Source organism: Lynx canadensis, chromosome D1 (genome assembly GCF_007474595.2).
Source record: "Lynx canadensis isolate LIC74 chromosome D1, mLynCan4.pri.v2, whole genome shotgun sequence".
Classification (NCBI taxonomy): Eukaryota; Metazoa; Chordata; class Mammalia; order Carnivora; family Felidae; genus Lynx; species Lynx canadensis.
The window spans coordinates 54,474,085-54,500,669 of record NC_044312.2 but is presented as its reverse complement, the minus strand read 5'-3'; the positions used below and the strand labels follow the sequence as shown (position 1 = coordinate 54,500,669).

At 39.0% G+C, this 26,585-nt stretch overlaps 1 protein-coding gene across 1 annotated transcript in view; it reads right to left on the bottom strand.

Annotated features, from left to right (window-relative positions):
• INTS4 (integrator complex subunit 4) overlaps positions 1-26,585 on the bottom strand; it is a 74,416-nt gene extending 47,831 nt beyond the window's left edge. The window contains exons 1-3 of the mRNA XM_030333703.1: positions 26,462-26,585; positions 21,553-21,747; positions 4,435-4,597 (exon numbers count right to left, since the gene is read on the bottom strand). Coding sequence (XP_030189563.1) covers positions 4,435-4,597; positions 21,553-21,747; positions 26,462-26,515 — 412 coding nt within the window. The 5' untranslated portion in view covers positions 26,516-26,585. The remainder of the gene's footprint in view (positions 1-4,434; positions 4,598-21,552; positions 21,748-26,461) is intronic.

Below are 26,585 nucleotides of genomic sequence, written 5' to 3'. Positions count from 1 at the left end.
GAGAGAAGAAGGAAGGAAGGAAGGAAGGAAGGAAGGAAGGAAGGAAGGAAGGAAAGAGAAAGAAAGGAAAACAAGAAAACACTACTGAGGAGGATATCACTATAAAGGAAGTAAATTCTAGCCACAACACCCTAAAAAGATTTAGGAATTGGGAGATTTAAAGCAATAACCACAAAAAAGCAAACAAAAATGGGAATAAGGCAGGGATTTATCTGAGGTCTCTTTAAGAAGCAGTTGGACCTCTGCCTTCCTCCTTATCCTAAATGGGAAGTTTATTCCATATAAAAATTAGACCAGAAAGGATAGCAAATGAGGACTGGGGAGAAGACACAGTGAAGAAGAGGAGATTAAGAGATAGTAACATACTGATAAATAAGACACTCCTCTCCCCCTCCCTAGCCCCCTTCAGCAGCCTTGGCTCCAAAATCATGGCAGCCAGGCATTTCTCTGTCTATCTAGCAGGAGACACATGAACTCCAAAATGGAAAAACGAATGGGCCCCACAGAGAAACACAAAAGGCACTAATATTTTAAAGCCCTCCAGCGGTGCCTGGGTGGTTCAGTTGTTTAAGCATCCAACTCTTGGTTTCAGCTCAGGTCATGATCTCACGGTTCATGAGTTCAAGCCCTGCATCATGCTCCGTGCAAACACTGTGGAGCCTGCCTGGGATTCTCTCGCTCTCCCTCTCTCTCTTCCTCTCCCCTGCTGGTTCTCTCTCTCCCTCTCCCCCCCCCCAATAAATAAACTTAAAAAAATAATAATAAATAAAAGTCCTCCAAAGAGGACTCCAAAGAGGGTCATCCTAGAACAGAGGCTACCAATTGACAAGTCCTGTCCCTTCACACAGAACTACCAATCAGTTTTTCAGTGCCTGGTCTTAAATGTAAATGCAAAACCAAAGATCATCAAGAAGTCTCCAATATTAAAGAGGCCACAAAGAGAAAAGAAGGTACTTAGAGAAGATAGATGTGAAGAAATCTCCAATACTACCCCACCACCCTTTATTTGTACAAAATGAGTCTATATAACATCCATAAAAAGTTACCTAAGCCTTTTTAAGCTTAACTCTTGCTTCTGATAAATCATAAATCTAATCTAAATCTTAAACCCTAGTCTCTCTTGAGTTCCAGACCTACATTACAACTGCAGGTTGGATGAACATCTCCACATGGATAATAAATAAATCTTCAACATCTCTGCCCTAAACAATCTAGTTCATCAAACCAAATTCCTCAGAGCCACCAAATTATCTTCCTAAAACTAGACTTGATTATCTCATGCACTTGCCCAAAAAAAACATTATATACATGGTTCCCAGTGCCTATGAAAGTGACATTCTAAATCTTCAGCATTCAAGACTACCTACCCTCTGGCTTCTAAACATTTTACCAGTTTTTCATCCTAAAGCCCCTCACTCCCTGCTTCTCTCTCATGAAACAATTTAGGTCTGCAAATATCTCATGTTTTCCCATTTCTCTACCTTTTAACATCATGTTCTTTCCTCTTGGTACTACTCTTCCCCATTCCTGCCTTTCCAAACATGCCTCTTCACTAAGCCTTTCTAGATCCCACCAGTCAGCACTCACCTCACCCTCTCTTCTGCTCCCACACTATTCTGATTATACCTCCTCTACAGCAAGCTTTGTGTTTTTATTGCTGGTGTGGTATGTGCTAGAGAAGCAGAGATACCTAACACCCACAAAGTGCCTAGTCCAGTGCTTGCCAAGGAGTTGCAGAGCTCATACAGGAGACGGATTGAAATGAAAGGCTTCTGGTCCAGAGGGTGGCCCACACTCTTGGATTTAAAAGTGCACACTAGACTGATAAAGACTCTTACTTAATTCTAGTCTGTGCCTTATTCTAAGCCACAAGCACAGGATGACTTTAGCAGTCACTTTATCTCCCTGGAGTTCATGTTCCTCAGCAATGAAATAAAAGGCTTGAACCAGATGATCTTTATGGTCCCTTCCATTCTATCTTCTACCGTCAATCTAGGTAGGCCAGGAACTGGAAAGCAGGAGGAGCCCTAGATCACATCTCTCAGAGACAATTAAATAAGAAACATTAGAATATTTCACAAAAAGTAAAACAACTATTTCCACATATACCACATAATTTGTCTTTTTTTTTATGTTTGTTTATTTTTGAGAGAGCGTGAGCGGGGGAGGGGCAAGGGAGAGGGAGACAGAACCTGAAGCAGGCTCCAGGCTCTCAGGTGTCAGCCCAGAACCTGATGTGGGGCTCAAACCCACAAACCGTGAGACCATGACCTGAGCCAAAGCTGGACGCTTAACCAACTGAGCTATGCAGGCGCCCTTGAGTCTCTTTCTAAAGACAGAATGAGGTTTGCATCCAAATCAACCCTCTCTTATAATGTTTCTATTTTAGAGGTAAAGTGTTTCAGTTAAACCATGGTCTACAAGAAAGAGCACTGCACTTAAGTTCTCAGTTCTGCAACTCTTAGCTAAACGAACTCACTTCAACTCACTTCATCTCTCTGGGACTTCAGTTTCTATCATCTGCAAAGTGAAGAAATGAAACAAGATCTCTATAAGGCCATTTATAGCTCAAAAAGTATATGGCTCTATGAAATCCCCAATCTTAAAGTGTGAAATTCTTAGAGGTATATAACTAGATTCTGTAAGAACTTTCCATGGAAAAAAAAGAATACTTTTGTACTGAGGCAATGTAATTGTTTTGGTGCTTTTAAAAAAATGGATTTTTTTCACCACTATGTACAAGAGCAAAAAATTAGAAACATGCTACTGTACCTGTTGGTATTTAATGTATTATCAACACCTTAAATATTATGAAGGTGATACAGAAACATGGAAAAAATTGTATGTAATGTTGAGTATAATAAAACACAAAATAGTATGTTCACTGTAAGTACAATCATATAAAATGTATTCAAATAAAATGTAATACATAAAACGTTTTACACAAGTAGCAGTATTTTTAAAATTTTTACTTTATTGTCATTATATTAGCATTTCGTTAACATACACTCCCATCTGGAAAAAAACAATTTTTTTAAGGTATATTCTTTGTTTTCTGTGAATTAAAAGTCTTGGGTCAAAATTCAATACAAGTAAAATTTTAGTAATGAAGTTTTTTTTTGTTTGTTTTGGTTTTTTTATGTTTATTTTTTGAGAGAAAGAGAGAGAGCTGGGGCGGCGGGGGGGGGGGGGGATGCGGGGACACAGGATCCAAAGCAGGCTCCAGGCTCTGAGCTGTCAGCACAGAACCCAACAAGAACCATGAACTCACGAACCATTAGATCATGACCAGAGCTGAAGACGGCACTTAACCGACTGAGCCACCCAGGCACCCCAGTATGAAGTTGTTGCTAACATAATTTTAAACATTCTCAACTTCAGCCAATGGGCCACATATGTAAGACATTTGTTATCATTAAACATTGTACAATAAATGAATCTGGATGGTGTCTGAATTCATTGGCCTTTTATTATTCTCATAACCTCTCACATTTATAAACTAAATGCTACCCAATATTTAAAATCATATTTATTTAAATATGTATACCCAAAACTCAAATAACGCTATTCTTTAAAACTACAATCAATTCAAAAAAACTGTAACATTTTCAGAAAACAACAACAAAGGGTTCCTTTTTATTTAATTTTAAAATATTAAGGCAAGTAAGGCAATAACTCTATTAACAGAATCTTGTGCACAAATAAAACTAGATAAATAATCAAAAAAAATTTTTAAGGTGGAATATTTTTCCATTTCACCTAAATGCTGACAATAATGTTTAGTGGGCATCCAGGAGAAGCAAACATGAAGCAATAACATATGAGACCTAGATGTCACTTTTCTAGGAACTAAATTATGAGAGACCACACAAACAGGACAGCACCTCTCATGGTTTGAATTAGTGCAAACAGTCAACAGAACATCACACACATATAAAACATCAGTCTATCACACACAATGTAACCTTGAACAAGTCAGTGAACTTCTCTGAGCTTCAGTTTCCCTACCTAAAATATAGGGACAATAACATCTATCTTCCATCTTATGTAACCTACCTTAAGTATTGTGGCACTTGGTAAAAGTCAATAAATGATAGCTATTAAGAGACAAAACTGTATTTTATCTCTATATATGCAAATATATACATATATGTTTTATTGAATTATCCTCAAATTCCTTTTCTTTAACTTTTTTTTTTTTTTTTAGTTTATTTTTGAAAGAGATAGAGCAGGGGAGAGGTAGAGAGAGAGGAAGAGAGAGGATCCCAAGCAGGCTCTGTGACAGAGCCCAACACAGGGCTTGAGCCCACAAACTGTGAGATCATGATCCAAGCTGAAACCGAGAATCGGGACGCTCAACTGACTGACTGAGCCACCAAGAAGCCCAAATTCCGTTTCAATAACAACTCATTCTAAATTCTACACAAACAGAACTAAAGATTTCTGCTCTGATTATATAGGTTTTAAATGGCAACTTACTTTCATTCTGCAGGATGTTAATGGCATCATCCATAATGCAGTCTGGTGAAAATCCTGCAGTCTTTGATAATAAACCCAACAATGATGCAATTTTCAATCTCACAGATGGATCATTCTCCTGGAACAAAAGAAGCTGTTGTTAACCTTGATACTCTAGCTAACCAACAAACAGGAACAAACTAGTATCTCAAGAGAGATTCAATGATCCCAGTATTCTAAAGATTTTATTTCTGAAAAATTAACTTTGTAATCTTCAGGTGAGAGAGCTTTTCTCAAATCAGTAATGTTACATCTAAATACTGCAAAGCGAGCGGGGATTTTTTTATGCCTTCCTGGTATCATTACCTTCCCACCAGAAACATGCTGTTAGGACTAAAAGCGTCCCTCCACTATGCAGCTACATCAGACATGAGTGCGGCCACGTGCACCACCACCACCAGCACTGGGCTCGCACACTGTTGCCAGTACCACTGCTCTTAGAGGCCCTGAAAACTGGGTGCTGCAGCCACTGCTGCTACCATCAGAATCTCTCACCCTACCTGCTCTTTTGAACTGCCAGATCCTGATCAGAAGTCTGAGGCGGGTCAATCTAATTGTCTGGGTCTAGGGCTTGTGCCTGGGCCCCAGGTGCAAGGGAGCCTAAGAAATGACTAGTCTGGCCCTTTAAGCCATGACACTGGGAGGTGGTCTCTAATCTGCACCAGGATTTCTACAGTGAAGGATTTCCCCCAAAGTCAAAAAGGAACATGTCCTTTTGTTCATTACGTAGCACAGTATGTGGCACTACATATATATATACACACACACACACATACACTACACACACACACACACACACACACACACACACACACATAAATGTGAAATGGGGGAAAAAAAAAAAAAGTACCTCACCAACGGTAAAATTAGATCAGCGTATATTTCTACACCAAAGACAAAATCACTTAAATGTATGCTCAAAAGATGAAGTGCCTTCTAGATATGACCAACTCCCCACCTCCCATCTACATTCTAAGGAAGTGACAAAGCACAAGGAGGCCTGAAGTGGGAGAAGAAGCAACAGATATGGAGTCAGAGGATCTAGAATCCTGGCATGCCACTTACCATGGATACAACCTTGGGAAAGTCATTTTCTTGGGAACTTAACCATGGGGAAGAGAAAGGGCTTTGAAATTAGCCAGACCTAAGTCTGAGGCCTGGACTATGTCTTGACATAAGCTCTGTGTCTTGAACAGGCTAACTAACCTCTCTAAGGCTTGCCTGTGAAATATGGCTAACAACAACCTCAGAGGAAACTGAGAGGAAAATGACTAGCACAGGAATGGTACATAGGAGGCAGTCAGGTATTAGTGCCCTTCTCCCTTCCTCTCCCTAACCATCAATCCTTCATGTGGAGAGTAATAAAACCTGAACTGAACCACTATGAATATGGTATTCACAGGGGTACCATAAAGAGCAAATAAAAACACATGAAAGTTAAGGATGCACTAAGTCTAGAATATGGGAAATTCCACAGGGTGCATACCCTGGTTTTTAAACAAAAAATGGCATTGGTAATGAAAAAGAGTAGAGGATGAAAATACTACAGATTTTAATTTTTTGGATTTTTTTTAAATTAAAAACTTTTATTTTAAGAGAGAGAGACGGTGAGAGGGCATGGGGGGGGGGGAGGGAGGGGGAAAGAGGAAGAGACAGAGAGAGAATGAGAATGAATCTTAAGCAGGCTCCATGCTCAGCACGGAGCCCAACGCAGGCTTGATCCCAAACCCCTGGAGGATCATGACCTGAGCTGAAATCAAGAATCAGACACTCAACGGACTGAGCCACCCAGAGGCCCCAATGCAATGTGTGAATTTTGTTTCAAACAAACCAACTGTACAGTCTTAAAACAATCAGTGAAAACAACATGAACTAGGTATATGTTGCTATTAAGGATTACTGTGTGATTTTTTTAAGTTCTAAAAGAAGTCCTTATATGTTAAACATAGATAATTAAGTATTTACAGGTGAAATGATATGCTGCTTGGGATTTACCCTACCTCAAAAAAGTTGGGGTAGGGGAGCCTGGGTGGCTCAGTCGGTTAAGCGTCCGACTTCGGCTCAGGTCATGATCTCACGGTTTGTGAGTTCGAGCCCCGCCATCAGGCTCTGTGCTCACAGCTTGGAGCCTGGAGCCTGCTTTGGATTCTGTGTCTCCCTCTCTCTCTGCTCTTCCCCTGCTTGCACTCTGTCTCTGTCTCTCTCAAAAATAAACATTAAAAAAAAAAAAAAAAGTTGGGATAAATGCATCAAAACAAGAATGGCAAATATTGATAATTATTGAAGCTGTATGAAAATATCTTGAAGGCTCATATTATTTTCTCTCCTTTTGTGTGTATTTGTGGAGTTACCAAACAAAATTTAACTTTTTGGAAAAATCACACCAAAGTACTGTATTCTATCTAAAATGCTAATTAATTTATTTATTCAACATACATACAACGAGTGCCTATTTTGTGCCAAGCATCATTCTAGCTACTGGGGACACAATGCTGAATAAAGCAGAAGCAATTCCTACTCTCACAGATCTTATATTCAAATGGGTAAGACTGGCAAAAGAAAATGTATCATTTCATGTGGTAAACATTCTGAAGAAAAATAAAGTGTGCAATAGGCTAAAGAGTAAAGTGGGGAGGATATTACAAATAGGATGGTGACAAAAGTCCATTCTGAGCATACAACTTTTGAGAGGACACTTAACTGAGTCAGACAGAGCCATAGGAAAATTTAGGGAAGAAGCATTCCAGGCAGAAGAAAGTTACAAACCCAGAATATGGGAAATTATAAAATGCCTTATATAAAACTCTAGAAAAATGCATACAAAACTGTTAGCAGTGATTCTCTCCAGAGTAATCTCTGGAGAGTACATTTCATTTATTAAGTGATTTACAGAAGGAAATCTCATTCTTTTATACACTTCTACAGTGCTTGAATTTGTTACAATAAATACTGCCAATGTAATTTTTAAAAAGAGTGTAAATTTTTAAATCTATATAAATATATGCAACCCTTCAAAAGCTCGCAGTCTTCTACAAAAAAGAAGTCTGAGCTGCTTAGCCTGCCACGAAGGCCCCCCCCCCCCCACGACTGGCCACTATGGCAGCTCCCACACTTCCCTACCAGTGATCCCATGCCACTTCAAGCTTCTGTACTTCCACTTAGATTGTCTTCTACCTCGTATGCTTTCCCTTTCTCCCATACCCACTCACTCCTGCCCTGGAGGTGTATTTACTCCAGGAAGTTATCTCTGATCCCTGAACTGGACATGGATGCCCTTCCTCTTGGACAACCCCAGGACCTTGGTGCAACCCGTTATCATGCCCTTCGTTACAGTGCGCTGTACTTGTGACCGTGTCTTCCCTCAACTGGCCTATGTGCCACTGAAGTGACTAGAAGAATGCAAAGAAAGCCCTGTGTACATTCTGATAAAAATAAAAGGAAGAGTACAAGAAAAGGAAGAGCCAAGTGTTCTCCTTAATTCACTCAGTAAATAATTCATCCACTCTCTGCTCACCACGGATTCCCTGCACACTAGAAGCCACCCCGTACGAGTCCATGGGGATACACTGCCCTTGTGGAAAAGTTTAATGGGCAAGGTAGACATTTATCAAGTAATGTCCACTTAATAATTACAAAGTGGCAAAGTAAAAAGACAGAGTTCTCTGAAAGCATATGACATATCAGACACGACTTTAAAATAACTCTACATATTATGGTCAAAGAGATCCTGATCTATTTTGAGGCAGTGGGAAAAGAATGAACCAATGCTCTGAGTCATGAAAGAATACCACAACTTCCAGAACTGGGGAAAAAAAAAGGGCAATGTGGCTAAAATGTACACAGACATGAGATTAGGCTAAAGAGACAAACAGGTACCACATCTTTTTTGAGAATTATGGCAAGTATCTCTGATAGTGCCTACCAGGCAGCAGGAATTCAACACACATTTGTTCACTGTTGAATAAAGAAGTGGATAATCTGTGTCCAAAGAGCAAGAAAAATCCTTCGATGAACTATAAACAGGAGAATGACATTAACAGATCTGAATATTTGAAATATCAATCCAGCCTCAATTCCTTGGATTGGAAGGGGCAAAAGTAGACAGAGGGACAAATTAAGGGTATATTACAAGTCCAGCCAAATTAAGGGTATATTACAAGTCCAGCCAAAGACATTAGCAAGACTCTCACTTCTGTTAAGGGCAAGGTTAGAGAATTCAGACCAATCTTTCTGCTGAGGAAAACTATAAAGTACTATGGATGTCAAAAAAAAGTGTGTGTGCACATACATATATATGTATGCACGTATACATATGTAAGCGTGGGTATGTATACACGTGTGTGTATTTGAAAGTATTAGAAAACTAAAAGATACATGAAAAATTAAAGAAGAATCATGCAGGGAAGGAACCCAGGCAGGTTCGCCTAGAGTGTGGCGCTGCTTTTTCTTCAGGCTTCTGCCAACCAGGGAAATGAGGGAATGGAGAAATGAGCGGCAAAGTAATCAGTGCTTCCGACAGCCAGGTGAGGCCGGGGTGCAATGGCCAGAGCGTAAGGCTAAGGGTAGGAGGGTGAAAAGGGGCAGCCTAATAAACCCCATCACTTTGGATTAGGACCCCAAAAGGCTACAACAGCATAAGAGTGAAATAAACACAAAGACTTTGGGAGGGACTGCAGCTCAGCTTTGAATCATTTTCATTCCTGAAAGGAAAAAGTTTTCTTGGATTTCTAGATAGAAACAAATACTCTCTGGATTAAAATAAGTCATCCTGGAACCCCAGTGGCTTAGTTGGTTGAGTGTCCGATTCTTGATTTCAGCTCAAGTCATGATCCCAGGGTCGTGGGATCAAGCCACACATGAGGCTCCAGTGGGATTCTCTCTCTCTCTCCCTCTGCCCCTCTCCCTCACTCTCCCTAAAATAAAAATTTTTAATTAAAATAAGTCATCCTAAGTCTTAAATTATTTTTACAAACAATTTTGGAAATACACTGCCTAATAAGAAATAAAGCATGCTAGCAGATCAGATAACATGAAGAGAAATGATAAGACATAGCCGCAGGGATCCATTTACTGGAGTTATCAGCCACAGATTTTAAAATAATTCTGCTCAGGGGCTCCTGGGTGGCTCAGTAGGTTGAGACTCTGACTCTTCATTTCAGCACAGGTTATGAGATTGAGTCCCACATCAGGGCATGAAGCCTGCTTGGGATTCTTTCTCTCCCTCTCCTTCTGCCCCTGCCTCCCTCCGTCCCTCTATCTCTCTCAAATAGAGAGAGATAAATTAAATTAAATAAATTAAATAAAATAATTCTGCTTACGAGAACAACCAACAAAACTAAAAGGTGGTTTATGGAATGGGAAAAGATGACATACCTGATAAAGGGTTAGTATCTAAAATCTATAAGGAACCTATCAAACTCAACACCCAAAAAAACAAATAAGCCAGTTAAGAAATGAGCAGAAGACACAAACAGACATTTTTCCAAAGATATCCAGATGGCTAACAGACACATGAAAAGATGCTCAAAATCACTCATCATCAGGGAAATACAAATCAAAACCACAATGAGATACCACCTCACACCTGTCAGAATGGCTAACATCAACAACTCAGGCAACAACAGATGTTGGCGAGGATGCAGAGAAATGGGAACCCTTTTGCACTGTTGGTGGGAATGCAAACTGGCGCGGCCACTCTGGGAAACAGTATGGAGGTTCCTCAAAAAGTTAAAAATAGAACTACCCTACGATCCAGCAACTGCACTACTAGGTATTTACCCAAAGGATACAAAAATACAGATTCGAAGGGGTACATACACTCATGTGTACAGCAGCATTATCAACAACAGCCAAACTGCAGAAAGAGCCCAAATGTCCACTGACTGATAAATGGATAAAGAAGATGTGGTATATATACACAATGGAATATTTCTCAGCCATCAGAAAGAATGAAATCTTGCCATTTGCAACAATATGGATGGAGCTAGGGTGTATTATGCTGATTGAAATAAGTCAGAGAAAAACAAATACCATATGATTTCACTCATATGTGAAATTTAAGAAATAAAACAGATGAACATATGGGAGGGGGAAAAAAAGAATGAGAAACAAACTATAAGAGACTCTTAATGACAGAAAACAAACTAAGAGTTGATGGAGGAAGGTCGGTGGGGGATAAGCCAGGTGGGTGATGGATATTAAGGAGGGCACTTGTTAGGATGAGTGCTGGGTGTTGTATGTAAATGATGAACCACTGAATTCTACTCCTGAAACCAATATTGCACTGTATGTTAACTAACTAGAATTTAAATAAAAATTTGAAAAAAAATTCTGCTTATTTTGTTAAAAACATAATTTTATTTTGATAAAATTATAAGAACAAAATTGAGAATTTCACCAGAGAACTAGAATTTTAAAAAGAAAGGAAATTATACATTACCTATCAAAATAACACCAGCATTCTTCACAGAGCTAGAACAAACAATCCTAAAATTTGTACAGAACCAGAAAAGACGCTGAATAGCCAAAGCACTCTTGAAAAAGAAAACCGAAACTGGAGGCCATCACACTCCCGGACTTCAAGACCTATTACAAAGCTGTCATCATCAAGACAGTATGGTACTGGCAGAAAAACAGATGCTCAGATCAATGGAACAGAATAGAAAACCCAGAAATGGACCCCAAAACATATGGCCAACAATCTTTAACAAAGCAGAAAAGAATATTCAATGGAATAAAGACAGTCTCTTCAGCAAAAGGTGCTGGGAAAACGGGACAGCAACATGCAGAAAAATGAACCTGGACCACTTTCTTACACCATACACAGAAATAAACTCAAAATGGATGAAAGACCTAAATGTAAGACAGGAAGCCATCAAAATCCTTGAGAAGAAAGCGGGCAAAAACCTCTCTGACCTTGACTGCAGCAACTTCTTACTCAACACATCTCCAGAGGCAAGGGAAACAAAACCAAAAATGAACTACTGGGACCTCCTCAAAATAAAAAGCTCCTGCACAGTGAAGGAAACAATCAGCAAAACTAAAAGGCAACTGACAGAATGGGAGAAGATATTCACAAATGACATATCAGATAAAGGGTTAGTATCCAAAATCTATAGAGCACTTATCAAACTCAACACCCAAAAAACAAAGAATCCAGTGAAGAAATGGGCAAAAGACATGAACTGACACTTTTCCAAAGAAGACATCCAGATAGCCAACAGACACATGAAAAAATGCTCAACATCACTCATCATCAGGGAAATACAAATCAAAACTACAATGAGATACCACCTCACACCTGTCAGAATGGCTAACATCAACAACTTGGACAACGACAGATGTTGGCAAGGATGTGGAGAAAGAGGATCTCTCTTGCACTGCTGGTGGGAAATGCAAACTGATGGGGCCACTCTGGAAAACAGTATGGAGGTTCCTCAAAAAGTTAAAAATAGAACTACCCTATAATCCAGCAATTGCACTACTAGGTATTTATCCAAGGAATACAGGTGTGCTGTTTTGAAGGGGCACATGCACCCCAATGTTTATAGCAGCACTATCAACAATAGCCAAAAAGTATGGAAAGAGCCCAAATGTCCATCGATGGATGAATGGATAAAGAAGATGTGGTATATCTATACAATGGAGTATTACTCGACAATCAAAAAGAATGAAATCTTGCCATTTGCAATTACATGGATGGAACTGGAGGGTATTATGCTAAGTGAAATTAGTCATTCAGAGAAAGACAAATATCCTATGACCTCACTCATATGAGGAATTTAAGAAACAAAAAGGTGAATGTAAGAGAAGGGAAGTAAAATAATGTAAAAACAGGGAGGGAGACAAAACATAAGAGACTCTTAAATCTAGAGAACAAACAGAGGGTTGCTGGAAGGGTTGTGGGAGGGGGGATGGGCTAAATGGGTAAGGGACATTAAGGAATCTACTCCTGAAATCACTGTTGCACCATATGCTAACTAACTTGGATGTAAATTAAATAAATTTAAGAAAAAAAGAGGAAATTATAAAATTGACACAAGCAACAGATGAAATTAAGAACAAATGGACAGGTTAACAGGAAACTAGACAAGGTGAAGAGAGAACTAGTGAATAAATGATATGTCCAGAATGAAGCACAAGGAGACGAAAGAATGAAAATTCAGAAAAGAAGATAATACAATAAAATGAGATACCTGGGGCATCTGAGTGGCTCAGTTAAGTGTCCAACTCTTGATTTCAGCTCAGGTCATGATCTGACAGTTCATGAGGATTGAGGCCCACACCAGGCTCTGCTCAGGATTCCCTTTCTCCCTCTCTCCCTCTGCCCCTCCCCCTTTTGCACCCTCACTCTCTCTCAAAAGAAAGAAAGAAAGAAAGAAAGAAAGAAAGAAAGAAAGAAAGAAAGAAAGAAAAGTAAAAGTAAAAATAAATAAATTCTGCAAGAATGGAAGTAAAATAAAACTTTTCCGTGCAAAAACAAATGTCAATAAACTTACAATGAATGGAAATATCAGAGGGTAGTCTTCACCCAAAAGGAAAATAATCCCAGATGAATAGTCTCAGATGCAAGAAAGAAAGAAAAACAATGATAAATACATCTGAGCAGATGATAACTATGTAGGTAAATCTAAATGAATATTGCCTGTACAAAATAACATTGTCTTACAGAGTGAAAAATGGAAAATTAAAATATACAATTACATTCACATTTAAGGCAGGAATATGGATAAAAGGAGGTAAGTCCTCACACTGTCCAAAATGGTAACTGTGCCATATAACATTTGACTTGGATAGGTCAAGAATTCATATTGTATTATACTTCAATAAAAATTTTTTAAAATTTCACTTCAAATTAAAAAAAAATCATGTTGTAATGGCTAGTTTAACCAGTAAAAAAGTATAAAAGAATGTATAATTCCCAAGCTAATAAAGAGGGATGGTGGAAAGGATTAAAAAAAAAATTAGTTCAAAAGATGGCAAGAAACAAGGAGAAAAAAGAACATTAAACAGGTAAAACAAACAGAAGGCATTTTTTAACATTTTAATTGTTTTTTAATGTTTATTTATTTTTGAGAGAGGGAGAGACAGAGCGTGAGCAGGGAAGGGGCAGACAGAGAGGGAGACACAGGATCTGAAGCAGGCTCCAGGTTCTGAGCTATCAACACAGAGCCCGACGCAAGGCTCAAACTCAGACTGCGAGATCATGATCTGAGCTGAAGTCAGACACTTACTTAACTGACTGAGCCACCCAGGTGCCCCACGAATAGAAAGCATTTAATAAGGAGGGTAGATTTTAAACCCACATACAATAATTACATTAAACGTAATGAACTAAATGATCAATTTAAAAAACTTTTTTTAAAAACTAACTACATGTTGTTCACAGGTCATATCTAAAACAAAAAAGCTATAAAAAAGATGAAAATAAAAGATAGTAGTATACCATGCAAACCATAACCAAAATATAGCTGATATTATATTAATATTAAACAAAGTCATTATTTGCTGATATGATTTGTAAAAATTCAAAATAACCTACATATAATGTATTAAAATTGTTAAATGAGCTTAGCAAGGTTATAAGACATAAGAGTTAATAAATAGAAGTTAATTGCATTTCTGATTATCAGCTATGTACTGCTAGAAAATGAAATTTTAGGGGTGCCTGGGTGGCTCAGTTGGTTGAACATCTGACTTCAGCTCAGGTCCTGATCTCACAGTCTGTGAGTTCAAGCCCTGCGTCAGGTTCTGTGTGGACAGCTCGGAGCCTGGCACCTGCTTCGGATTCGGTGTCTCCTGCTCTCTCTGCCCCTTGCCCGCTCACCCTCTCTCTCAAAAATAAACATTAAAAAAATAAAAGAAAATGATATTTTAAAAATATTATCATTTATAATAACATAAAATATTAAATATCTAGGAATAACCAACAAAATACACAAAACCTCTATGCAGAAAACTATAAAACAGTATTAAAATAGGGATGTACCATGTTTATGGATTGGAAAACCCAATACTATAAAATGTCAATCCCCATATGTCATCAGAACTATAGAGTTAATGCAATCTTAATCAAAATCCTAACAAATTTTGTTTTGGGGCAGAATTTCACAAGCTGATTTCAAAATTCATAAAGAAATGAAAAGATCAAGAATAAGATATTCTTAGAGCAAGGTGAGTGAACTTGTCCTGCCAGATGTCAAAATTTATTATAATGCTATGCTAAGACAGCATGGTACTGGCATAAGAATAGACAGACCAATGGAAGAGAACAGAAAGCCCTGAAATATCCACATACAGATACTTCATTTACCACAAAGGTGGTACTGCAGAACAATGGAGAAAGGACATTCTTTTCAATAAATGGTGCTGGGACATCTGAATTTCCATATATTCAAGCAACGTACACACAAATCAATACCATGTGTGGAAAGCAAATAATAATGCTTCTAGTAACAATGTAGCAAAATGTCTCAATAAGCTCATGGTAGCAAACTCTTCTTATATCAGATAAGAAAAGCCAAAAATAAGTGAAAAGATTGTCAAATTGGGACATATCAAGAACTTTTCATCAAAATACAACATTAAGGGACTAAAAAGAGAGGGAAAGGTGGGAGGGATTAGAAAGGAAAAAGATATTTGAAACACATATAACCATTAAAGCCATTAAAGAACTTGCACCCAGAATATAAAGAATCTACACAAAACAATAAGGAAAAAGAAAAATATGCAAGAGACATAAACAGGCATTACCCAATTAAACATATTATAGTTGCTCCACTTCATCAGATATCCAAGAAATGCAAATTAAGGCCACAGTGATATACCACACATCACAGAAACTGTCAAAATGAGTAAGATCAACAATTCCAAATGTTGGCAAATACATGCAACTGGAATTCTCGCACAGTGTTAACGGGGGTATAAACTGGTACTACCACTTTGAAAAAGTTGGCTCAGTAATTTCACTGCAGGCTATACAAAACACAGAAATGTAAGACATTCATACCAGGAGACCTGTACAAAAATGTTCACAGCACTGTTTCTTGTAATAGCTAAAAAGTGGAGACAGCCCAAATGTCCATCAATAATGGAATGGGTAAATAAATTAGGGTATATTCATACAATGAAATCTTCTGCTGTGGTAAAAATGAATGAACTACAGCTACCATCAACAATAAGGATGAACACCATATATAGAATTTTGAGCAAAAGCCACACATAAAAAGATACATACTGTATTGTCTAATTATATGAAGTTAAAAAAAAAAAAAGGACAAAAATAAATTGTATTTAGGAGTGCAGGTTTAATGGTAAAAAAAAAATTTGAAAGGTAGTTAATACCCTGAAAGTCAGGACAGTGGTGGTGATCTTTTGGGAAAGACGTAAATCATTAGAGAGGAGCTTGAGGAGGCTTATGGAAAGCTGGTAACATTCCAATTTCTTGACCTGGATCGTGGTTTCACAGTGTGTTCATGCTGTGGTAGATCAATAGGCTGTATGAGGTTTTTCTACATATTCTTCTTTACGTGTTACATTTAATAGTAAAATTTTTAAAATATAGTTACTTGTATTACTGAGGTAACAGTGGAAACATGATATATTTTGAAAGTAAAATCAACAAGACTTGGTGAGGAAGGGAATATGGGGAAAGGAAAGGGTAAACCATCTTTCTCAGGTTTCTGACTTAAGGGTCTATGTTGATAATGGTAATATTTCCTGAGATAAGGTAGACTGGAGTGAACGGAGAGCCTCAATTCAGTTTTAAATATAAAAAAAAAGAGGCAATTCTTTTACAGACTTCAAATCACTGAAATATCACAGAATCAAATAATTGTCTTTCAGAGACAATAGACTAGTCAAATACTAGTCAAAAATAATTTGCAGTCAGAGAGGACAGGAGGAGTGCTATGTAGCCTTTCAACAATCTGGAATGGAGTCACAGACCTCCCAACACAAGAGAGCTGCAGAGAAAACAGAAGAATTGAGCCTAGCAGGTAAGAGGGAGGCAAGGAGGCAAGAATGAGACAAAAAAGAAGAGAGCATCTGACCACTGACATTCTTTATCCATCTGGATACTTTACTTCAGTTCTACTTTCTGAAATTATCCCCTGGTACCCTCAACATCTAAGCTTAAAACAAACTGCCTCCAGGGAAACCCTCTCTAATAACTGCTCTTCTCACCATTAAAATTCTCCTGGTTCAGGCTTTCATCACCTTGCTACAGACTGGCCAGTCTCCTAGTTGGTCACCTAACACCCGTCTTGCCATTATCCAATTCCTCCATCCTGCATCCCAGAGTGACATGTCTAAAACAAAACCCACACAATACAAGGCCTTTCAATATTTCTAGTCTTATCTCTTAAAGAGCCGCCTGCATTTCTTCTGTGACACGCTATTTCACATTGCCATGCCTTTGCTCACAACTGCTCCTTCTTTCTAAAATGCCTTTCCTCCTGTTTTCCAACTGGCCCAGATCTGTTTTTTAAGACTCATCTCAAGCATCACTACTACTCTATAACGCCTTTCTAGACTCCTGCTCCCGAGTAAAACTGATTACCCTCTCCTTCGAGGTCACATCATAACCTGTCCCAGATTTCATAGCACCTATGACACTGTGTTGTTATTATCCATTTATTGTGTTACCTACACAACTAGACTAAGATCAGGGGTCACATAATCATCTCTGTATCTCCAACATGAAGCACAGGGGTTAGTACACAGCCTAGTATCCCCTAGCACAGAGTTAGTATTTAGGGCATTTTGAGAAAACGAAAAAAATGAACAAATGATTAACTTTAGCCCTTACTACTTACTACATACATTGTTTGTTCTACCATCTACGAACTATACTGCTAGCCCCTAAAGGACAAGGAACATGTCTCACAATTCTACATTCTCCACAGCATCGAGTACATAGTGTAAGTGAAGAACCTCTCACATGAAAGAAGTCCAAATACTGTTACCTGTCCGAAGAAAAATTTGGAGGACAGAAACAGAGGCCCAACTAGTTTATCTACTAAAATATAAGAGACCACATTTCTGGATAACAGAAGAGAGGATAAAAAAAAAAACACTATGGTCATCAATCTAGAACAGGATGCACTTGGCATCGGGCTACAATGTGCTAGACTACGAGCAGCATGGCCTGGTTAAAGAGCCTGAGGTATGACATCAGAAGATCGGAGTTCAACTTTTCTGTTAGACATGACAATGGTATTGTGATTATGTCTTTTAAAAAAGTCTTGGAGCATCTGGGTGGCTCGGTTGGTTAAGCGTCCAACTTCAGCTCAGGTCATGACCTCACAGTTTGTGGGTTCAGGCCCCGCGTTGGGCTCTGTGCTGACAGCTCGGAACCTGGAGCCTGCTTCTGATTCTGTGTCTCCCTCCCTCTCTGTCCCTCCCCTGCTCATGCTCTGTCTCTCTCTGTCTCAAAAATAAGTAAAACATTAAAAAAAATTTTTTTTGAAAAAAAGAAGTCTTTATTGTTGGGGTGCCTGGGTGGCTCAGTCGGTTAAGCATCCGACTCTTCGTTTCGGCTCAGGTCATGATCTGAAAGTTTCGTGGGTTCAAGCCCCGCATGGGGCTCTGTGCTGGCAGCATGGAACTTGCTTCTCTCTCGTGCGCGCTCTCCCTCTCTCTCTCTCTGCCCCTCCCCCACTCACACTGTCACTCTCACATAAATAAGCCTTAAAAAAAAATCTTTAGTGTTTAGAGATATAAATTGAAATTTATGAACAAAATGGTATGATACCAGGGAGAATCTGGTGGAGAAGTAAGAGTGGAGGAAATGGGGTGGGGGCCATGGGAATAAAACAAGTTTGGCCACAAGACGGTAACTGTTGAAGCTGGGTAATGGGTACATGGAAATCAAACTGCTCTCTTTACTTGTGTATATAATTGAAATGTTTCATGACAAAAAGTTAAAAAAAAAAAAAAACAGATTTAAATCCAGACCCTCCATTTACTTAGCTGGTCAGCTTGTATACTAAACTGCTCCAAACTTAGTTCCTCATCTGGATTACACATATAACAATGGTGATGTCATCAAGATTAAATAAAACATTACATGTGGAAAGAGCTTTCTAAACTCCAACGCACTATATAAATGCTAACTGTTCTTAGAAGTATTATTACAGATGATTAGTGGTAGCAAAGTTATATTATCATATAATAGGTAAATACTGCTAAGAAAACAGATCACTAAGTGTCTGAAAACTAGAGAACAGAAACCTAGATTTAATTCATGTAAAACATGTGGGAAGCATTTATTAACACCCTACAGTGTTCTAGGGACCTTGCCAGGCACTGGGACAGAGATAAACAGATTTGTAGTCTCTGAACTTAGGGGCTTAAAGTCTAAAGGACAGAGACATATATGATGAAAATGGCAATACTAAGAGCTAATAAATGTGCTAACAGATGTGTCCAGTATCCAGAAAAGTGCTGGATATATAATAACCACTTGTTAACTGAGTAAAAACTCTTATTCATTCAACAAATATTAATTTTACCACACACTGTCAATTTAAATCAACTATCCAGTTAAAAACAAAAATCTCTGTTCAAGATGAGCTTACATTCTAGTATGGGGAAATGGACAAGGGACAAAATAAATGAGAAAATTATATAGATTATAAGAAGTTGGTAAGTGCTATGGAGAAAACAATATCAAGGAATGAGGCTAGGAAGTTCTGGGGTCGAATAAGCCGTTTCAATTTTAAATACAGGGACAAAAAAAAGGCCTTAATGGAAAAGTGACATTTGAGCTAAGACTTGAACAAAGTGTGGGAAGCAGACATACGAACATCTGAGGGAAGTGTTCTAGGCAGAAGGAAACATAAGTGAAAGACTCTGAGGAAAGAATGTGTTTGGCAGAGAAAGCGGCAGACCAGATCACAGGGCAGTGGGAGGAAGAAAGGGGTTCTAGGCTGGTGGAACAGTGTGTGAAAAGACATGGGTTTCTGAAAACCCACAAAGTCTTTGGACAACTGCAAACATTTCTGATTAAGCTAGAACATTATACGTGTAAAGCAAAAGACCCTTTATGTCATACATAAAAGACTTAAATAATCATAGTTTATAGAAAGAACAGACTGAAAGGAAAAAGAAGCTTTTGCAAGTGAACATTTGAAGACATTACATGCATCCTCACAGATGTATGCAATATGAAATACAAATCTTCATCTATAACATATTCTTAAAAATTTCAAAAATGTGCTTAAGTCTAACTTTCAGTTCCTAGTAAATAAAAGGGATATAGAAGTTAACCCCTAAGCAAGTAAACAAACTCAGAAGACACTTTATAAACAACTGAATTTATCAGATCAATGTCACCAAAACAATAAATTTGTTCTAGATTAAAAAAATAAATTTGTTCTAGATTAAAAAAGACCAATGCCATGTGTGAATAGTGTTGGTATTTTGATTTCTGGCTCAACCGACAGAGTCATCCAGGTGTCGGTAAGCATCCAACTCTTGATTTCAGCTCAGGTCAGTCAGACTGACCCCCACGTTGGGCTCCAAGCTGAGCATGGAGACTGCTTGGGATTTTCTCTCTCCCTCCTTCCGCCCCTCTCCCGAGCCCATGCATGCATGTGTGTGTGTGAGCGTGCGCACACACACACATGCTCTCTCTCTCAAAATAATTTTTTTTTTAAAGTCCCTTACGAATATTGAACGAGCCCTGCAGCCCTGGAATGAATCCCACTTGATCATAGTGAATAATTCTTTTTAAATGCTGTTAAACTCGATTTGCTAGTATCTTGTTGAGAATTTTTGCATCCATATTCATCAGGGATATTGACCTGTAGTTCTCTTTTTTTGCTGGGTCTCCGTCTGGTTTGGGAATCAAAGTAATGCTGGCTTCATAGAAGGAGTCTGAAAGTTTTCCTTCCCTTTCTATTTTTTGGAACAGCTTCAGAAGGATAGGTATTATCTCTGTTTAAATATCTGGTAGAATTCCCCTGAGAAGCCATCTGGTCCTGGACTCTAATTTGTTGGGAGATTTTTGATAACTGATTCAAATTCTTCGCTGGTTGTGGGTCTGTTCAAATTTTCTGTTCCTTCCCGTTTGAGTTTTGGAAGTGTGTGGGTGTTTAGGAATTTGTCCACTTCTTCCAGGTTGTCCAGTTTGTTGGCCTATAATTTTTCATAGTATTCCCTGATAATTGCTTGTATTCCTAAGAGATTGGTTGTAGTAATTCCATTTTCATTCGTGATTTTATCTATTTGGGTCCTCTCTTCTCTTTTTGAGAAGCCTGGCTACAGGTTTATCAATTTTGTTTATTTTTTCAAAAAACCAACTCTTGGTTTCATTGATCTACTCTACTGTTTTTTAGATTCTACTGAACAATTTAGGGAAAAATATCATGATACTTTAAAAAAAACTTCACGGGGCGCCTGGGTGGCGCAGTCGGTTAAGCGTCCGACTTCAGCCAGGTCACGATCTCGCGGTCCGTGAGTTCGAGCCCCGCGTCGGGCTCTGGGCTGATGGCTCGGAGCCTGGAGCCTGTTTCCGATTCTGTGTCTCCCTCTCTCTCTGCCCCTCCCCCGTTCATGCTCTGTCTCTCTCTGTCCCAAAAATAAATAAAAACGTTGAAAAAAAAAATTAAAAAAAAAAAAAAAAAACTTCAGGAAAACAAATAAAGGGAACAAATTTGGCAACGTATTAGTTAACTATTAAATCCCAGAGATGGGTATTTGGCAGTTCATTATAGTATTGTCTCTACGTTTCTATAGGCTTAATAATTTTCATAATGAAGTTTAAAATTCTGATTCATCTGTGATTCAAATATTTGGAAATCATTTCTTCCCCCTTACTTACATAAACTGAAAAATAAATACATCTTGTGAATTTCATTTCAGGATTTGGATCTTTTTTATCTCTGCATCTACAGTGCCTGGCACATGGAAGGCACTCACTACAAGACTGCTGAATGAACACCTTCTTACTTATTTTGCAATACTAACCCATTCTGTAGACGTGATAAAATTCTTACACATACTTCCATCAGATCCTCAAGACCATCTTACCTTGTAATAATGTTCCAAGAGAATCCGGACTACTCCCTCCACACTTTCTGCTTCAACAGGCTTCCTGGCAAACTGGAGCAGGTACTGCAAAGCATCTGCTGGGGAGGTAGCTTTACACAGATCTATGTGGAGCGCTGCAGATTTACTTGGTTTTGTCAATCGGAGTTTCTTGGTTGCAATTTCCTCCTGCTGTTGCTGCAAGGGAGTAGGGAAGGTAAGACATGAAAACACAGAGTCTGCAAATTTAACACTGCCTCATTTCCTTATACCAACTAATGTATTTAGCTAATAGACCTAACTTTAGGAAAAAGCAGTGTAATGAACACAAAAAAAGAGCGCTAGATTGGAGACAAGTTACGAGTCCCCATTTTGCTTTTCACTAGCTCCTACCACTTTGGGCTAGTTATTTCATTTCTCCAAGTCTGTTTCTTTCTCTGTGAAGTAAGTCCACTAACATTTTGTTCTGCCTATCTCTTAGGACTGTTGCAACTTTAGGGTTAAAAGGACAAAGGATCTGTTCCATTCTTTATTTAAAAAGAAATCTCAATTCTACAAATATATACCGAGTATGCTGAGGCACCCAGCAGGCTCAGCTTCCCTCCTGAGAAAACTGGAACTGATGGGAACTGTCTGCAGCTTACACTGAGTAAAAAGTCTTCCCCTTACTCCAAATGACTACCCAAAGCATTCTGCCTTTATTAAAAGGATGGTTAAGGTAAAAAAAATTTTAAAATACCTTGCAAACTGTAGTCACTTAACAAATTTTTCTTTACTGAATAATTATTCAGCATTAGGAGTTGCGTCTGAGTTCTAATTCTGCTGCTGTTCTAAGTAAGTTACAATTTTTACCTTTATTATTTGCAATATGAGAATGATGACACTACTACCTGTTTTTCTCAACTAGGGATCATCATCTGAACCACAGGACACACAAAATTATTTGAGTAACTATTTTCTCGATTCTCCCAAGGATGGTGCATAATTAGAAGCTTTTTAGATGCATTTGTTACATATAATGAGTGCCAAAAAGTTCAGTAAAAGGGAACCTGTCACTCCAGGGCTTAAGTCAGGCCCTGGTGGGTAGGTATAGAAAACATCATAACTAACATAAGGCAAATGTTGTAATCGATAATTTTCCTTAACATCTAATGCATCATTTTGATATCCTGAGCAATCCCTCTTTACAATGTACAAATGTACGTATCTACAGAGAAAAGATTAGGATTATTCTAGTCAGGAACATAGTATGGCATGATAAAGAGACCAAGGGGTTTTTTTTTTTTTTTTATTGTTTTTGTTTTTTGTTTTTTTAAGAGACCGAGGGTTTTGAAGCAGAGGAATTTGGGTTCGGTAACCATTTACTAGTGAGGGAGGCCTCTCCTTCTTCTATAAAAGGGAATACACAATACCTATATTGTATGGATATTTGAGAAGTCTATGTCTTTAAGTGTACAAATACAAAATAACCACTAACTACATACCAGTTCTCTCTCCCTCCTTACCTTTATAGCAGAGGGAAAGACAGAAGCACTAAGATCTCATTTCATCACTGTATGGTAATGATTCATGCAGAATGAAGAAATGAGTTCTTTTCCTAAAATCTTTACTCATTCCCATCCTATTCTACACAAACTCAGTCTTCAGTGTTATCTAGGCTCCAATCAGTACAAAAGCTGAGAAAGATTTCTTTCCCTATAGAGTATGTAAGGGGAAAGACAAACCAAAATCTGCTATCAGTCAACCATTAGTAACAGTTTAGTGAGCCAGGACCTATGGTCTATCCAGGGGTGATGGAGAAGTTAGACCTGAGCTGGAGGCAAAGGCAGTGATAAACACATGACACATTAGAAGCCTGAGGGCACAACATCTGAATTTATGACTTTTAACATCCTGGTCTAAGGCTTCCAACACCTTGAAGCTGACAGAGCCACAAGTACAGAACTTGCAGCTCTCCTCTTCAAGCTCTGCCCCAGAGTAATTTATACCTTCATTATAAACCATAACAGTTCCAACAAGAACCTTGCAGGGCTCAAACCCCCCACCCCAATTGGTAGGAGGAGTCCCTCAGATGACTGGCAACAGCCTCAATTGGAGACAGCCCTGACCTATAACCTATGCAAACACAAAAAGACATCTCTAGCTCCAGTGGAATAACCACTTCTGGGCCTGCCCACACTGCCTTCTTGAAAGTGCACTGTCCTTAATAAACTGCTTTGTGCTTGCTACATTCCTTCTGACCATCTTTATTCGAGTTTGGATCATCACATAAATCTTTCTATGGAAAATCCAAGAACTGAGACCTCCATTCATACAACATACAACATAGACTGTCCCGCCCATAACAGGGGACACTGATGAAGCAGGCATTATCTCTGTCCTTAAATAGGCCAGACTGGTAGGGAGATATGCATGCTGTGTAAAATTAATAAAGGGAAAACTCATTAAAGTTGAGGAGGGAGGATACAAGGGGAGGCCAGAAGGAGGAACAGTACTACTCAAGAGTCAACTAGGGAAAGAACTGTCCATTATAGAGTCCAACAGAAGAATCAACAGGAAAGAATCTTCAGTTATAGGCCCCAACAGGGAAAGATGCACATGACCTCTCCTACAAGAAATCAACCACCCTTGCAACTCAGCTAAGGAGAAATTCTCATCACCCTAGACTTTCCCTTCAAAACAACCTCTCCTGGAGGTGCCTGGGTGGCTCAGTCATTTGAGCATAGGACTTTTGGATCAGGTCATGATCTCACGGTTCCTAGGTTCGAGCTCTGCATCGGGCTCACTGCTGTCAATGCAGAGCCCACAGAGAGACCCTCTCTCTATGCCTCTCTCACTCAAAAATAGACAAACATTAAAAAAAAACAACACAAAAAAAACCCTCTCCTGACTTCCTGCTTCTCCTTAGTTTGCTGGACTTGCCTATGGTTTTGCCATAACTTGCATGTGCCGAATTGCAGTTCTCTGTTATTCCCCAAAAAATACATTTTTGCTGGTAAAATAACTATTTTTAACGTCAACAACTAGTAATTATAGTAGCACTGAGGGGTAAGTACAAATAGACAAACAAGTACAGAGTGCTTGCTACAGAAGCAGAGGAGGAAGAGACAAAACTCTTGCTGAGGTTTTAGTTGCGTCTTGAAGCCAAAATGTGAGAGCAAAAATAAAGGGGAAAATGACATGCATTCCATGTAAAAGAGACAACAGGTATAAGAGTCTGGAGAAGTGTAAACACATGACATGCGGGAGGAAGGGCAAGTAGTCTTGAGAAGTGGGCACAATACAACAATAGGAAGAAAGGAAATCACACTGGGTAACAATGTGAATGAACTTAATGCCACTGAACTGTATACTTAAAAATGTTTAAAATGTTAAAATATGTATTTTACCGCAATTATTTAAAAAAAAAAAAAACATAACACACACACACACGCGCGCGCAAGTGGGCAAGGGAAACAGATCCAGAAAATTCCAGAAAGCAAGCCACAAAAGAAGGAGCTCTGTGAAATAAAAACTTTCCTGAGGAGGCCCTGGCTGGCTCAGTCCATGCAGCATGAGATTCTTGATCTCAGGGTGGTGAGTTCAAGCCCCACACTGAGTGTAGAGATTACTTTAAAAATTTTTAAAAATAATAAAAAATAAAAACTTCCTGAATCTTGACTCATTCTGAAAGTTCAACAAAACCAATTTCACATAAAATGGAGCAACAAAGTGTCAACGTTAAATCTCAAAGTTATTTTAAGAAAAAAAAAATGAGAATAACTTCCCTACAGTGGGAATATGCTACAAAGATGTGGTAAGTGAAATAAGTGAAAACAGGAAGAAAAACTTGATTTTTCAATGGAATCATCCCTCTGTACTATAATCACAGATAAGTTTTTCTGTCTCTCCCACTAGTCTGTGAGCTCCTAATGGAGAAGGACCCTCACCTGTATTGGGCTTTGTAGCTCAACACCTTTCAGTATACCTGATACACAGTAACCACTCATTTACATGAAGGAATGATTTAAATGTTTAAGGACAGTTTCCTGCTGGATGGTCTAAGTCTTGCTACCCTCGAAGTCTAAGGATCTAGGGGTACTCTACGGATCTAAGGAGGCTTTTGGTCTACCAGCATCAATTGAGGGCTTGTCAGAAATGCAGATTATTGCCTCACCTCCCCCACCCCACTGAGTACAATCTGGAGTTTAACAAGATCACCAGGTGATTTGCATAAAAAGTCGAAGAAGCAGCACACTCAAGATAACTTGGGATCAACCTCGACTTTAGCAACACCTATAAGGAGACACGTGATTCTCCACGTGTCTGACACTGCTCTGACAGAGGCTCAGCTCACCTGTCCTTAACTCCAAAGGAAGAAAGTACTTTGCCCTACCTCCTAGGTAAGCTGTTCCACCAATGGAGAGTTCTGCCCCTATGCAGCCTGTGACCCTCACCTGCTTTGGCTGGGTTTTGAGATTTCTAAAGACTCTTTCAACCCCTTAGTTTTGAATACAACCAACTCGTCCCGGGGCGCTTTCTCTGAAATAGGAGTTGGGAGGGGCTCTACCAGTAAATTGGCTCTGAATCCTCTTATCCCTCAGGAAGCTTTCAAGTCCATATGTGTAAAACGAAGGTGCTAATGTAACCCGAATAAACTGAAATAACGGATAAGACATCTTCGTAAATTGTAAAGTGCTATTTGTCCTCGCTAATAATTTTATTTTTTTAGAAGTGTCACACTGCACATATTAATAATGACTACGACAGCAGCTGCAAACGAACACGCCCACTTAAGTGTAGTTTCAGAGAGCCCATCTGAGTAGTCGGCACTCGAACCAGGTTTGCGGCGCCTGTTTTGGCAAAGTGTCTGGAAGGTGAATAACCTTCCCCGCCCGGGACTGGTCCCGGGACCTTTCCTTCCGTAAATTACCTGAACCACCTTAGTGAATTCCTCGTACACTCGCTTCTTTAGGTGCGCCGCCATGACTGCCCGCGGACCTTCTCAGCTTCCGTACTCGACAAGGGAGGCGGGGTGGGGGGGGGCGGTGAAGGAA